Here is a 15275-nt window from a genome sequence, read left to right as displayed (position 1 = left end):
AACTAAACATAATTTCTGATGATGTTTATTATTGTAGTACGCTAATTCAATGAAAACTTCATGCTGTAACATTCAAAATTGGATAGATTAATCAAGGCAACAGTCTGCGTGTCACAGAAGTCGGGAATACAGACTAAGCGCGTACGTTGACCACCATCACCTGGAAGATAAATAAAATGAATGCTATAGCTACAGTAGCTTTGGTAAATAATTATGTAATAAGATTTAGTACCTTCATAAATCTCAGTAGCAAATTCGGTACAATTTCCGCTAAAGTATATCGCAGGACAATTGTACATTATGAAAGGATCAGTATCTATGCAAGGAGTGCATGGTATAGTGTCAGGACAAGTTGGCGCAATGTTTCGCCATTTAAGTGTTTTCTTCATTACATCCAGACTGTTATCTATCTTGCTATACCTCATAATATCTTTTATAGGTTCTCCAGATGTCCCTAAGCATAGAAAACCTAAAACAATGTAAAATTAAGTTAGTTAGGTGTGGCATTTATATAAACATGGTTTATGTTAACTAATACATACCTCCTATATCACATTCATAAGGATTGGAGACACGGTTAAATGACTTATATTCTATAGCTTTAGGGAATAAACCTGAAATTATAAAAACAAAATTAAAACTTTATATTTTACATTTAAAAAAACAAAAATAGGCCTGGTTACATACAAGTGGAATTACAAAAAAAGTATGGGTATGTTAAATCTGTAGCCTTGTCTTAAATTACTTTTAAACAAAATTGGCCCGCCATCAATAGTCTTACAAACAAAAACTAACAATAATGGAAAGGTTTCTGAGGCAACATAATCCCGCTGGGGTCTTGACTGCTAGGCATCAGGTCCAGAGGTGCCACAGCGCTGACAGCAGCAGCAAAGGAATCCATCAACTCCACTGAAGCAAAGAAGTCTGCCTCATTGACTGCATGCTCATTAGAGTGACTTGCAAATACTCCACCTAAAAATAAATCATTATCACTAAGATTGGTACATTTTTTAAATAACTTATAAGTAACAAAAATTGATCATCATAATGAAATTTTAGTGAAGTTACAGAAGGTAATTTTATTATATTTGTTATGATTTTGCATTTAATGTTTTGTATTTGTTTATTTGGAATGAACTCATCAATATTACTAATATATACTAATATAGCTATTTCAATAAGAAGTATTTTATAACTAAATATATTCATTTCATTATAAAACAGTTGTGTCATTACTCAACCATATTCAACCAGCATCATATTTTACTAAGTTATGGTTTATTATTTTTAATTTCATCAATATTTTTATAATACAAGAATGTTTAATCATTATTATAGTAAAAAATAGTCTTAACCAGCTACTATAACTCGGGCGATTTTTGAAACTTCTTCTTGATATTGATTTGTTCCAGCAAGTCCAGACAACCATTCCACAAGCAAATGCATTGAAAACATGTGATCTGCTTTTTGTGATGTGTTTAACCCAGATATAAGGACAATATACCTGCAATTACTCATTACATTAATACACTATGTTGGTACATAAAGATGGCTGACAGGTAGAAAACCAGCAATAAAGCATATGGAAGAAACTTATTGTACCTGTCTCCACTAATACTTGGTAAGGGTTTTTGTATGCCACAACCAGCCCAACATACATCCTTAACAGTAAAAATGCCATCTTCATCTTCAGAACCTATAACATTATATTTAGATAATTAAATATTTTGCATGGGTTTGAAATGTTATCACACAATCTCATCATGTTCAAAGTCAATTTAACTTGTTGATAACCTTACCGAGCAAAGCACAGACCACACCAGTTACCACTTGATGAACATCAATACAGTCTCCAGCTAGTTTTATTCGTTGGAGTTCATCTTCTAAGACTAAACTGTCTGAATCGTGTACAAAGTGTGTCCTAGAACACAAATTAAAAGTTAATTTCGCATGTAAGGAACTAAATACCTCCTTACTTTTTTATGTTTTCTTTTAACTTCACGTCGCTCACCTTGTGGGTTGCGGTATTATTTCTAATTGATCGGATAGCTCCTTCAGGATACTAGGTTTTAATTCTTGAAATTTAAACAGTGTTCCTATTATAACACAAGTGGTGCCTTTGTCACGAAGTTCACATAATTTTAAAATCTTGTGATTATTGGACCACTTCTTCTTTACTATTGGTGTTAAAATATTTCGAAACGTGATCAGCCGGGCTGAATAAATGTGAGCATATTGCTTAGAAAAATCTCTTGCTACTTGATAAAACCGTTTTGATGAGTCCGTGTATTCCACAGTTTGTCTTTCCAATTCATGTGAATTAAACTGTTTTGGTTTATCTGAAGTACTAGCTTGAGGTTTAAATAACATGATCAGTGCTTATTCTTAAATATTAAGGTACTTTTTAAATTAATAGTTGAGCAAGTGATAATTTTCTATAACATTCAACAAAAATACGATTTGCCGCGCACTCCTCTCAAATTTGGCACTATCTTGACAAATGAAATGTCATGTTTTTTTTTCTACACACAACAATGTCTTCATTTAAACATTGACAACATTTTCTTTGTTTTTAGTTTACTGACACCACAGACTAATTTTAACGCAAATAAATTGTAGTATAGCGAATTCTATTCTTACGATTGAAAAACTTGTGGGATTGTTTGAAATTACTTAAGTCGAGGTCCTTTGTCAAGAACTAATACAAATAGTTATTTTCATGTTTCCATTTTGCTTGAACTTTAAAAACCGACTATTTTAATTCGTACGTCGTTTATATTTTAATTTGCATTGCATTGCTTGCATTTTGATCTAAATAATTTTATAGTTATATAATATAATACACATGGCATGGTTATTTTTCGCTTGCTCACATTAAAATCGATTTGCATAATACTTAGTATTATAGCATATACATAATACATAGTCTGTGGGTGGAAGCCACAAATGAAAATAAGAAAAGCAAGGACGACCTTTTGCTGAAAATGGCGGGAGTTCAAAAAGTTCGACTCAATAATTTGAATATTAACATTAAAAATGCTTTGATAGTTGGAATCATTATCGCTAAAAATAGTCCACGTACTGTCGGTTCCAAAAAGAAAAACGGAGAATCGAGAGGAGTAACATCTTTCACCATTCGAGACTCTGAAATTGATACGATCAATGTCGATGTTTGGGGCTCCGAATACTTTGTTTTAACTTTTTACGAACGATTTCTAATAGGAGATGTTGGTAAATATAGCCCGCTGTACGAAAAGAGTCAATCTATAAAAAACACTGTGAACTTATACCTACTATACCTGCTGTTTTTGTTTCAGTTGAGGTAACATCTCCGAAAATATGTGTAAAAACTGCCGACAACGAAACATATAGGCCTCAGGTAAATAATTTTCTTGTTAGTAATAAAATTAAAGTTCAAAGATTTACCAGTAAAATATATTTTAAGGTCACCTCTCCCTTTTACCTGTCGTTGAACGAAGGTATGTCTGATGTTAGCATCCACGGTGGTGACGCTTTCAGCATGTATTTACCACTTCTGCACATACCGACTAAGCAATCTTCTGCGTATTATGGACTAGCCGAAGTGCTGAAATTACCAGGTTTGATAGCAGCTCTGTTTTTTTTGCATGTTCAATTTAATTGTAGTGCTTGTTAAATTTGTTTATAGTTAAAAATAAATACCGCAGAGTAGTTCAGGCAAATCTGCCGGCTCTGAAGCTGTTGTTTTTTTTATGCCTTATTTTAATTATTGTTTTTGTTCTTATTTATTTGGATACTTAAATGAATTTTAACATACTGCATTCATGTTTAAATTTCAGATGAAAACCAAAATGTTTACGTTGATTTGTTGGTCGTTGTAAAATCAGTAAAACCTGCAAAAAACATTAAAACAAGAACAGGTATATTCCTACATTAAAGTGGTTTGTATAATGAAAATAACGTAACATTAATAATGAAAACAATTTTTTTTTTCTTTTCAATGACTGTAGGTTTAGATATGTCAGTTCGTGGGGTGGAGATCATGGACAATACAACTCCTGCATCTCTAAATTTGGATATTTTTGATGTTGACACTATCCAAAGGTTTACAAGATACTTACTTTTTTACTTATTCGTTATAGGTATGCAAGTCTATTTTTTTTTAATTATTATTCTAAGTATGAAATAGATAAAATTCCAGACGGCAAATCTAGTTTATAGGTATATACCTAACCCACACTTAGACAACCCCAGACTTAGAACGAGAGTCCTCAAAGATTGAATCCTAAACCCGTCGTCGCAACACATTGCTCAAATCTGACCGCTAGACTATTTATGCAGCTTAGATTATAAAATTTATTTTCCGCCTTAGTTACTTAATAGCAACGACGCTATAAAGTCACTACCTATTTAATTTTATTTAACATCATCACTGCAGAGCTGAAGAATGGCGTCCATTAGAAAGCGTGCTATTCATAGCGGACGCGCGTGTGTCGTGGCGCGCGCGCGCCGTCAGCGTGCAGGCGTGCGCGCGCAGCGTCATCACGCATCAGCCGCACACTGCCGACGCTGAGGCTCTCAGGCTGCATGTACGGAACCAAGCTACTGCACGTAAGTCACCATTAACCTTTTCTCAAAAGATGAGAAAAACTTCTTGAGAAGTACTCAACTGGTTGTATCACTTGAACCGAGATAGCAAAACAGTTAAAATTTTGAGAGATGACCCCTCTTGGTACTATAACAGTTAACAACGAATCAAAAGTCTAGTATAAGCAATGGATAGCAATAACGATCATAAATTGCTTGCTTTCCAAATAAATTTGTGGCTCTTAACTCACAAATTCGGAGTTTGACCCGCACTTGATCCGTTGTTTCCATTCCATTACTGAAAACTTGAATATAAGTCCCCATCTTTGTCGGGGTTATTTCCCACATGCTGTCCCCCTCCCCCAGCCGACGGCTCGGCGGCGGCGTGGGCGGCGTGGAGCGGGGCGGGCGCGGGCGCGGCCAGCGTGGCGCAGGTGCGCGAGCGCGCCGCCGCGCCCGCCGCGCCCTTCTGCGCCGCGCTGCACGCGCTGCTCACGCACCTCGACCTGGACGACATCGACACTATGTACGCAGGCTCTAAACTAACACTAAGGCCGACTTACTTCCTACTTACCAATTGTTCCTTATAACCCACTAAGCCCACCAGTAATTAGTCAACATTTAATGTACATAAGCTGTACCTACATTACTTTTGGCATGGTTACAATACCTAACTTATTAAAAAAAGGGTTTTTATTTAACAATGACCTAACTGGATAATTTTATGGAAGGACTTGGTAATCTTTGCCCTACATTCGATTTATAGTAGACAAAAAAAATGGTGAACGTTAAACATACTACATGAAAATTAAAATAATTTATTTTTATAAAATCAAACAAAAACCCCTGTAAAATTACAGAGAAAATAATACAGAAGACATCCGAGTGCGGTTCGCAGATCACACCGGAGAGTTAACAGCGCGACTCCCTATAAACGTTCTAGAGGAGACTTTAGGATACTCGGTAACGGATAGTAGTATCTACCTACTAATCATATACATATGTATTTTAAGACTCGAAAAAAAATTATGAGAATATGCTAAGTGATTTCTTGTTTCTAGAATCAGCAGTTGAAGTCGATGTCAGCCGACAACCGTGCGGCAGCCCGCTGGGCCATCTTGCTAGAACAGTGCTCAGTTAAGCTAGCAGCATCGCCACCACGACTCTTAGTGCTGAGCCTGAGACGAGCTACGCAGGCCGACCCTATACCGCTTTATTAAATTATTTGCCACTTTTCCAATACCTACTTTCTTGATATTGATGAATTATATCTATTCTTTCTTAAAATACATAAACAGAATATATGAGTACAAAATTTTTAAAGCTTTTTTAATAACCTACTGTCTTACCATAAAATAAGTAACATAACATAATACTTAGGTTATTTCTACAAAACTACTACTTCAGTATGCACCAGGATTTAATTTTAGTATTTAACTTTACATTTAAATATAGACTCGTATTTTTTTTTAAAAGCTTTATCTTTTTGTTGCCTCCAATTTTAAAGCGTGCTGTTAAAAGGCCAAGATGGCATCTGGGTTTAGACAAAAATAAAATCACGTAAAATTTATATAGTGCTTAAGTAGATAATAACCCATTATCATTAATGTATTTTCTTAGAAGACCACACAAGTTAACATAGGTATCATATCGCGGTAACACAGGAAGGTTATCGATCAAACTGAACCAATTCAAAGTGACTCAGATTGACCCGATACTCAAACAATCATGGATAAACCAGAAAAAACTGAACTTGTTTACGAATACAAAAAGAAGAGGAAAGATTTTGGAAGACAAACTTTGTTTGAAGATCAAGGTCCTGAAATGTTATGCAGCATTCCTAATAATCCATCGTTCTACCAAAACTATATTCTGCGTAACCCGGTGCATGTAGCCATTCAAAATACGGGCACCACGTCTGAACATTGGGTTAATTCTGTAAGGTACGTAAGATAATAATCAACTTTTATAATGAAGCAACCTATTCTAATTTCTAGTACTCTGTAGCGTAAGTATAGACGCAACAAATATGACTTACTTGCTTTTCGAAAGACAGCAGTGTTAAAAATTAATGTTTTTTTAGAGCTGAATATACAAGTTCTGGAGTGCACCATGTCGAAGGTGGCTGGCCTAAAGATATAAACATGAACGATCCAGAGGCAACGCAGAGGTATCGACGTAAAATTGAGAAGGATGACGCATATATTCACGCCGTCATGCACTTGGGACATGTGAGCGGTACCTACAAAATACGTCAATTTTACTACTTATTTTTAACAGTTTAAAAATTGTATTTTTGTTTAACAGAGTATGGAGCACAATATACTTCAGAACAATGCAGTAGATATGTACGAAACCTACTACACAGAACTGCCTACAATTCCACCAGTTGAAAATAGTAGTTGTCACACGGTCAATGTGTACCGAGAGCCAGAAGCAAGACGACCGATCAGGTGTCTGTCATGGCAGGCAGACGGAGGTGCTAAGCTAGCAGCCGCCCACGCTGACATCGAGCTCATTAAGAATTCAAGATATCCACAGTATTCTTACATTTGGGATATAGGTGAAAATATAATTTAACTATTTTATAAGGTTTAGTACCGCTATCAAGAAAGAGCTTATAATTATTATTATTTTCAGAGAACGCCAATGCTCCTGAGCTTGTCATTAAGCCTCCGCAACCATTACTCGACTTGATATACAATCCCCGTGATCAACATCTATTAATAGGAGGCATGATGAATGGACAGGTTGGGTTATCTACTTTTAATTAACCGTTTAAGGAACAAAATACAGTAATTACAGTTTATAATAAAATCGATTACTAAATTATACCTTTGATGTTGTAAAAAATACTAGGGTTCACCAGCTACTCTTTGAAGTCTATCCTTGCAGGTGGGTTGGTGGGACACACGTAAAGGCGGCGATCCTGCCGGAGTTTGTCCACCACACGTAGCACATCGGGACTTGGCAAGAAACGTACTTTTTATCAACTCTAAAATTGGAGCAGAATTCTTTTCCTCATCCCCGGACGGTGTTGTAAAATGGTATTTTTGTAATTTCTAAAAGGGATTGATGTTCTCAATGGACCTTAATAAAGACACACGACGTTGCAGGTGGGACACACGAAACATGAATGAACCAACGGACTCCATGATCATAGATATAGTGAAAGCGGTAACGGATACACAAAGTATTGACAACGCTATTGGCATAACAGCCCTTGAATATGAGCCGACTATACCAACACGGTAATCAAACAGTAACAAAAATATAACACTCAAATTAATTATATGGAAACAACTTACAATTTTGTGTAACAGGTTTATGGTCGGAACCGAAACTGGTTTAGTAATTGGTGGCAATCGTAAGGGCAAAAATGCAGTGGAAAAATTACCTACGAAGGTATGTTTCTTCGTCGTCCTTGCTTATTTATTTAGTTGGAATAACAAACAGTTACACATTAAATTTCATTTAAAGGCTAATTTACATAATAAATTCATGATACAAATGTGTAACTCACACATACTAGACTAATAAATAAAGATAGGGTATTAAGTAAGTAAGGGTATAAGGGATAGATAAGCCATTGTTTGGAAAAGGGATGCCCTTCATTTTGGACGAATAAACTTGTTTCAGTACGAAGCACATCTTGGTCCAGTATACGCCTTGCAAAGAAATCCAACATTTCCAAAAAACTTTATGACAGTAGGTGATTGGACGGCTCGAGTTTGGAGCGAAGACTGTCGAGAGTCAGCCATTTTGTGGACATATTCTCACCGCACCAAGCTTACGTATGGTGCATGGAACCCCATTAGGTAATTATTGCAATATTAGGACTTGCCGCATGTCTATATATTGTTTACTTAGTTGCTGACCTTTTTATTATTTTTAGGTTTTCCTTATTGATGGTAACTCAATGGGATGGATGTTTGTCCTGCTGGGATTTGTTGAGAAGAAGAAGTGCACCTATAGTCACGGCTCAGATCTGCGATGAGCCCCTACTGAGCTTACGGCCACATGAAGGAGTTAGTAACACAGTATCTTCCACAAACAATGTATTTAGCTACGGTCTCTGTGCCTAGCAACTGATATATGTACATGTTTTAGGGCCTACTGGTCGCATGTGGAAGCAGTAAAGGAACCGTATATTTAGCTGAACTCTCAGAAAACCTAGGAACTGCTGATAAAAATGACAAACAATTATTGACACATGTAAGCGAGTCCATTTGTTTGCCAAAACACGTTCCTCTTATAAACGATCTTGAACTTCATTTAGTTCTTTGAAGAAGGTTGATCTAAATTATTTTACATTTCTGCTCAGGTTTTAGATCGAGAAAATAAACGTGAAAGGATTCTAGAGGCTCGTATGCGAGAGTTGAGACTGAAAATGCGTCAAGGAGGTGACCAAGGCCAACAGGCCGTTGAAAGCGACCCGACGAATAACGACAGAGATCTGGAGGAGGCAACTGCAGAGTACATGCAAACTATCAATGATCTACAGGCACAGCAAAAAGCAGAACCTTAACATAATGTACATTTTACCTTTTAACGTTTTACTTCCATTTCATAAAGGTTTACTTAGGTTTTCAACAAAATACAAATCTTTAATACAATATTACATTTATTAAAAACTTATACATACTATGTGGTAGGTATCTTATTTTCCCATAAAGGATTCAGGTAAAAAAGCACATTTGTACAATGTTTTCCAAAGGCGGGTATATTTTCCTAATTGTTAGCAACATTAACAGCTTTTTTTAATAATAAATAACTAGTAATCAAATTGGTAGATCTGTGAATAACGTTCTTACAGCTTCCTTGCTTATCAATTAGCTTATATCTAACCCTTATTTGATATATCTACTACCTAGGTAAATAAATATTTTGATCATAGGTTTAAATACGTCATCTATAAGGAAATGGTAAATCTAGTTTTAAATTTGTATTGGTTTATCCGTGGTTGCTATTTAGCTAGCCATTTCTTTTTTGACTCTCGCATGCAATCGAGGATTGATTGTTTCTTTTTACAATTTGTGATTAATTTCGTTGCGGGTTCTAAGATAGTTAATCGTTTGCCCTGGGACATACCGTGTTTCGGTGGATTTCGTTGGTTTCATTGTAGATCCTGGCTTACAGAATGGTCTACTGTTTACTATGACGGCAGTGCGTGGCGGGCTAGACCCAAAAAAAAAAACAATTTTGTTTTCGAAATATATCAAACAATGTGCGGAACTGGACTCACAGTACTGAGCCACAGAATTATTTTGCGCCTTCTGTAATACGTAGCATATTACTACTTAACAAAGCAAAGCTATTGCTTTCAACACTACAATACTACATTACATTTTACTAGTTCACTTCGCCTGCGTAAATGAATAAAGTTTTTAGTTACCTTATTTTGTCACAGAGGCATTTCAAATTTCAACCGCAAGAAGTAACAACGCAAAAATATACCTATACTAGATTAAAAAATTACCTCATATTTGACGTACATACTTAATTACTTTTAAATTATTCTAGTACCAATATTTGCGTAGAATCATGATTTGTTCAAACCATACAGTGTCAAGTCTTGATATGCATGAATTCTTCGTGTCTGTTGTGTTTTAAGTCAGATTTGTGCGGATTTGAACGCAATAAAGGACCAACGGTGTTCGATGTTAGCGCCGACGCCGCTGGTACTACGCTCGAACACGTCGGTGTGCTTCTGAAGCACGTGATGTATTGAGGCCTGGGACACGTGCGGGAATATTGCTCTAACGTATGATACTACATAGTCCAGGCTGGCTCCCTGAGGATGTACCTGTGTACAAAAATTAAGTATAAGAACGCAAACTCGGTAGATAGTATTATGAAACTATAATCGTGACTGTTTGTTCGCTTTTTTAAAGTGAAAACTTCTTATAATGCGATGGTGACGGCTGCACGCACAAATAGATGCGGCGTTACCTAGCGACGTTCAATTGATTTTTTTTTTCAATGCAAATATGCAGCCATTCTATCATTATTATTCTATATATTATTTTCTTAGGACTTTGTCATTGTCAGTAAACCGATTTTTTTAGGATGTTACTTAGAATCACTTAAAGAATACATTTAAATCCAGACTCACTTGTAAAAAGGCTGACATGATGCCGATTAGCTTAGCTTCTCCACACCCCGCTTCAACAACTTCTTTCAGATTAACCACAGCATCCGCCTCTTCCGGTAACGGCGGCGGAGGAGGAGGTTTAACGATGGGAGAGGGTAATGGTGGCTGAAAAGTAGTAGTTAGTTAAAAAGTAGTTGCATTTCAATAAAAATCTTCATACAAATAATTAATAAAAATCGCCTTGTCTCAACAGAGTAATTAGTATTTCAGAGTTATTAATTTCAATTAATTGGATTATGTTTTACTCTTTGTTGCTTTAGTGGAAGGAAAATCTTAGTATCACTTACGTTTTTCTCCATAGCTCCTTGTAATGCTTGCCGTGCTATAAACTGAGCCTTAAATTTCTCCATTTCTTTTTGAGAGTCTAGTTTTATGACATCAACTTCATTAATATAGGCTTCTAACTGAAATTGGAGGCTCTCATTTTCACGCTGAAATTATAAAAAAAAAGTACTTTTATTAATCCTTTCTCATTGGATTCAAAACTAGTCAATACCCCGCAGTAAGACTGGTTGTCAGAACCTACCAGTGCCTTCTAACTAACCGTAGCGACTGTCGAAGGTGTATAAATGACAGCGAGGACTACAATTCGTGGGAACTCGTAATCACACAGATCAACTTGACCAGTTGTAGGTCACCCACGAAAATTACCGTGCTTAAATGTTTACTCTTTACCTTTAACTGTAGGACATCTTCATTACGAAGATCAGATGACATCTTACTACCATAGCCGTTCAAATCACCATCATCATTATAGAATTTTTCATGGAATTCTTCTTTTAGGGCATTAAACTCCTGAAAAGGTTTATATTATTTGTTACAATTACAACAAGAACCTAAACCATATTTAAATAATATTAAATATATATCTTACAAATTACATGGTTTCACTATGCGAAGCTAAGATCCCATACTGTTACCTGTTACTGCTGTCTTCTCGATCGCCTAAAATATTCTCCATTTGATTACTATTCCCAGTAAATTTATACTTACTCGTTGGTTCATTAAGGCAGCATTTTAAATTTTCATTTGCGTCAACTTAATAAACAGCTCTCTACCACGAACATTCAATAATGTATTTTGTATTCTCTTTATTGTTTCCTAATAAAACAACAATTGTTGTAGATACCTGTGTCATTTTCTGCCATGTCTCAATGTTCTTTCTCTGTGGTTTTGTGAAGTGATCCCACACCCGCTGATGCGTTGATGCGGCAAACACTTTCCCCACCTGTTCGACTGAGGTTCACAAAATTATGTTAAGAGGTCCGACTTTGGTCAAGTGACCAAAACATACCGTCGTAATTTCTCGATCAATCTTCCCTGGGTCTTAAAACTGTGGTTAGTTACGTCGCAGTCACACGCAGAAGTATACGTCTACCTATCTCATGCAGAGGCCGATGGGCCAGTCACCAACGTTGCGCACACGCAGCACCTTGCCTTACGTGAGACGTTATATTGTGTTATCACACAGGACCCGCTTTGTTTTGACAATTTATTTTTACACTATTCAGTATAATGCTAATGAAATATAATTATTGTGAATTTTATTTAAATCAGTGAGTAGTCAAAATTAAATTGTCAAAACCCCATTAACTTACAAAATATCCAACTTCTCTGCTTGGATATTGTTGCAATACTATGCTGCTAAATTACTCGAGGCCGGTGGCAGCTGGTGAACACGGGCGATCTTCTGTGTACTACTGACCGATCATCATAATATATTCGGTGTGACGGTAATTGAGTATTATGAAGTTAATAAATAATAAACCCAAGTGCAAAAAAACAGCCCACAAGGGATAACAAAATTTGTTTCATCATATTCAAAACGGAAAAAATATATCAGCATGGGATTTATTTATAAGTTTATATCCCAACAAGATTAGGATGACAAATTAAAATTTAAACAAATTGGAACCTCAATTGCTTGTTCTTCTTTGTTTCCCCCAACAAATAACCTGTGTAACTGAAGTTATACTTTCTTTATAACATAAAGTTTTTGTTTCAAAATATAACAAAATTAATGTTTCTTGTAGTAGATTATTTTCATGAGTCTTATAAGCATTTGACTGAGCTGCCTTACCTTCAAATATTGCAAATATTAATCAGTAATGTAGCTTGAGCATTGGACTAGAGGGCTATAACTGTATTTAGACCATCATCAATTTGATGAATGAGATAAGTTAAGTGAAACATCAATTTCGCTAACTTACGTTGTTCAATAATTTTGGCAATGTGATTCTTGACTCGTTCCTTGCATTCTTGTAGTTCTTCTTCAGCCTGCATTTTTTCGTTGAACAATCTACGTATTTGTGCATTTGTCGCCTGTATCATCGAATAAAACTGATTTGCGTTCTTCTTAGAGCATTCCCCGCGTTCCAACCAAGCCAGTAAAGTCTGAAATACTTATAAGTAAAACCACTGGCAACACAAAACATTTTCAATGAAATATTTATTTGAATAGATAAAGTTTCGTTACTTGCGTATAAAAATACTTACAGGTAGAGTAGTATAAAAGTGTTCTTCATTTTTAAGTTTTTCTGCTAACTGCACCAATGCTGCATTGGAAAATGGTTGAATTCTGATGGGTGATGGTGATCTTCTATAAGTGGTTGTAGCTCGGTTAGAAATTTCATTCTGTGCATTCAATTGCTGCATCTGTGCCTGTTGAGCGCGCATAACTTGCCTTTGTCGCCGCTCATAATCATTCTGGTCATCTCGGCTCTAAATATGTATTAAATTACAATCAAAAAGAGTTCCAGACTAGATTAAAAGGTAAGTTATTGGACAACTCACTTCAGTACATATTTACAAATATCTGGTTAAGAGTCTACAATCAAGTTCAGGTTAACAAGGTATAAAAATTAACTAGTCTATTTAGTCCATCAAAGGTAATATACTATAGGGTATTTGACAAAAAAAATCTGCTTAGTCTGCCAAACCTGTTTAGAACCCAAACTTAAACAGATGTCCAAAAAATATTGGATTCATATATTATTTTCACACAATCATTTAAAATCTTGTGTGACGTCTCTTCCATACATTTCATCATAGTGCTTTTAATCTTCGTGTCGTTTTAATGATGTGATAAAATGAAAAAACATATTCTTTTTTTTTGGTAAATCTATCTGATAGTCTTAACAGATTTATATTGTGACATTTAGACAAATACTTATTAAAGTTGATTAAAATGAGGCCTAAATAAAATACAAGCATGATTGGCCTTTGAATATTAAACTTACCAGAGCATAATCTACATGTAACCAACCGGAAGTGGTGGGAGGGTGATCACTTTCATCTTTTATGTCATCTTCAATTTTTACATCAGTCAATTTAATACGATATCCAGATATCATCATAGCTTGATCAACACATTCTTCTCTATCAAAACGAATGTGACAAAAATTCTTTTTGGATAGCCTCAGTGTATGTATTCTGCCATAAGTCTCAAAAATTTCTCTCACAGTACTTTCTCTGATCTTATCAGGTAACCCTCCAACAAAAATGGTTCTACAACCAGGTGGTTTTGTCCGTCTTGGGGGCTGTGGTGCAGCAGGATTTGGTGGTATAAGAATTGCATGCTTAAAAACTATTTCCTTTTTATCCTGCAAAAGATCTCCACCCATATTAGAATACATTCCCATCATTGTAGGATCTACCATCATGCCACCCATCATGCTTATATCCATGGTAGAGGCAGGTGCTGGTGCCATAGATTGCCCTGCTATTGCTGATACATCCATAGTCCCCTGTGGAACCATTTCCATGCTTGCTCCGGACATAATGTCCATTCCTGTGGCAGGCATCATACCACTACTCATCATTGCTCCTGGCATCATCATATTCGGGTACATTCCACTGGCCATCATCATGTTAGCTGCAACAAAGCAAAATTACAAAATTATTTTTTTTAATCTAAATTTACAATAAATAATAATATGGACGATGGATGAACTGTTTACCTTGTGGATACATATTAGCCATCATAATGGGGTTCATAACAGGCATACTGCTTTCACTTGATTTAGAAATATCGGGTTTTATGTCTCGTCTGCGGCCTCCAGTGTCGATCCTCATAGGCGATCTTGATCGTTCTCGACGATTGTTACCCATACCTATAAGTAACAGAAAAAGTGTTTATGCAAACGCCTTTTTAACACGGGCTCTATGTACATTTTTTTTCGCACAAGCTCACTTTGTTATTATTAAAATAACTAAGCAGCAAGAGACAAGAGTAAAAATCAACATGTAAATCAAGCATCCTTTGTTTCAATTTTCAAAAATAGTTACCAAACTTAGAACAAACCAACCTTGCATTGCTTTTCAAAATTATGGACTGGTGACTTCTCAGTTTTGGTAATGCTGAGTTTTTTTACTTTTATTCTAATTATGAACCGACGAACTGATCAGAGTATTTTTACGAGGAATCAATTTTTGAGTCTCAACTCGTTATTTTCATTCTTGGTGTAAGTTCTCAGACAAAGTAAAGAACATAGATAATACTTAAAATACTGGTACAAATGTCAATAAGACACCAGTAATAGACAAATAGAGTAAA

At 35.7% G+C, this 15275-nt stretch overlaps 4 protein-coding genes across 4 annotated transcripts; 2 read left to right on the top strand and 2 right to left on the bottom strand.

Moving 5' to 3' along the window:
- Positions 1-9: 9 nt before the first annotated feature.
- Positions 10-2511, bottom strand: LOC113496567 (DNA polymerase delta small subunit). The gene is made up of 8 exons (XM_026875830.1): positions 2012-2511; positions 1800-1921; positions 1603-1696; positions 1356-1504; positions 796-972; positions 543-614; positions 233-469; positions 10-160 (listed from the first exon to the last, which is right to left on the bottom strand). The coding sequence occupies exons 1-8, from the start codon at positions 2368-2370 to the stop codon at positions 42-44; spliced, it is 1329 nt and encodes a 442-aa protein (XP_026731631.1). The 5' UTR covers positions 2371-2511; the 3' UTR covers positions 10-41.
- A 347-nt stretch (positions 2512-2858) lies between these two features.
- Positions 2859-5881, top strand: LOC113496574 (meiosis-specific with OB domain-containing protein). Its single transcript, XM_026875842.1, has 9 exons — positions 2859-3231; positions 3318-3379; positions 3446-3599; positions 3819-3899; positions 3990-4083; positions 4418-4590; positions 4933-5092; positions 5427-5529; positions 5628-5881. Exons 1-9 carry the CDS (start codon positions 2985-2987, stop codon positions 5784-5786), a joined length of 1233 nt encoding a protein of 410 aa, XP_026731643.1. The 5' UTR covers positions 2859-2984; the 3' UTR covers positions 5787-5881.
- An 85-nt stretch (positions 5882-5966) lies between these two features.
- On the top strand, positions 5967-9352 carry LOC113496558 (dynein intermediate chain 3, ciliary). The gene is made up of 11 exons (XM_026875819.1): positions 5967-6509; positions 6650-6797; positions 6874-7129; positions 7207-7316; positions 7462-7613; positions 7683-7817; positions 7890-7971; positions 8206-8384; positions 8462-8594; positions 8677-8781; positions 8891-9352. The coding sequence occupies exons 1-11, from the start codon at positions 6295-6297 to the stop codon at positions 9092-9094; spliced, it is 1719 nt and encodes a 572-aa protein (XP_026731620.1). The 5' UTR covers positions 5967-6294; the 3' UTR covers positions 9095-9352.
- On the bottom strand, positions 9173-15208 carry LOC113496549 (ecto-NOX disulfide-thiol exchanger 2-like). The gene is made up of 10 exons (XM_026875808.1): positions 15028-15208; positions 14680-14832; positions 13960-14594; positions 13217-13441; positions 12931-13114; positions 11850-11956; positions 11396-11515; positions 11008-11151; positions 10682-10825; positions 9173-10372 (listed from the first exon to the last, which is right to left on the bottom strand). Exons 1-10 carry the CDS (start codon positions 15032-15034, stop codon positions 10181-10183), a joined length of 1911 nt encoding a protein of 636 aa, XP_026731609.1. The 5' UTR covers positions 15035-15208; the 3' UTR covers positions 9173-10180.
- Between the last annotated feature and the right edge of the window lie 67 nt (positions 15209-15275).

Source organism: Trichoplusia ni, chromosome 1 (genome assembly GCF_003590095.1).
Source record: "Trichoplusia ni isolate ovarian cell line Hi5 chromosome 1, tn1, whole genome shotgun sequence".
Taxonomy (NCBI): domain Eukaryota; kingdom Metazoa; phylum Arthropoda; class Insecta; order Lepidoptera; family Noctuidae; genus Trichoplusia; species Trichoplusia ni.
Note: the sequence above shows the minus strand (reverse complement) of the source record. Positions and strands in the feature narration are given on the sequence as shown.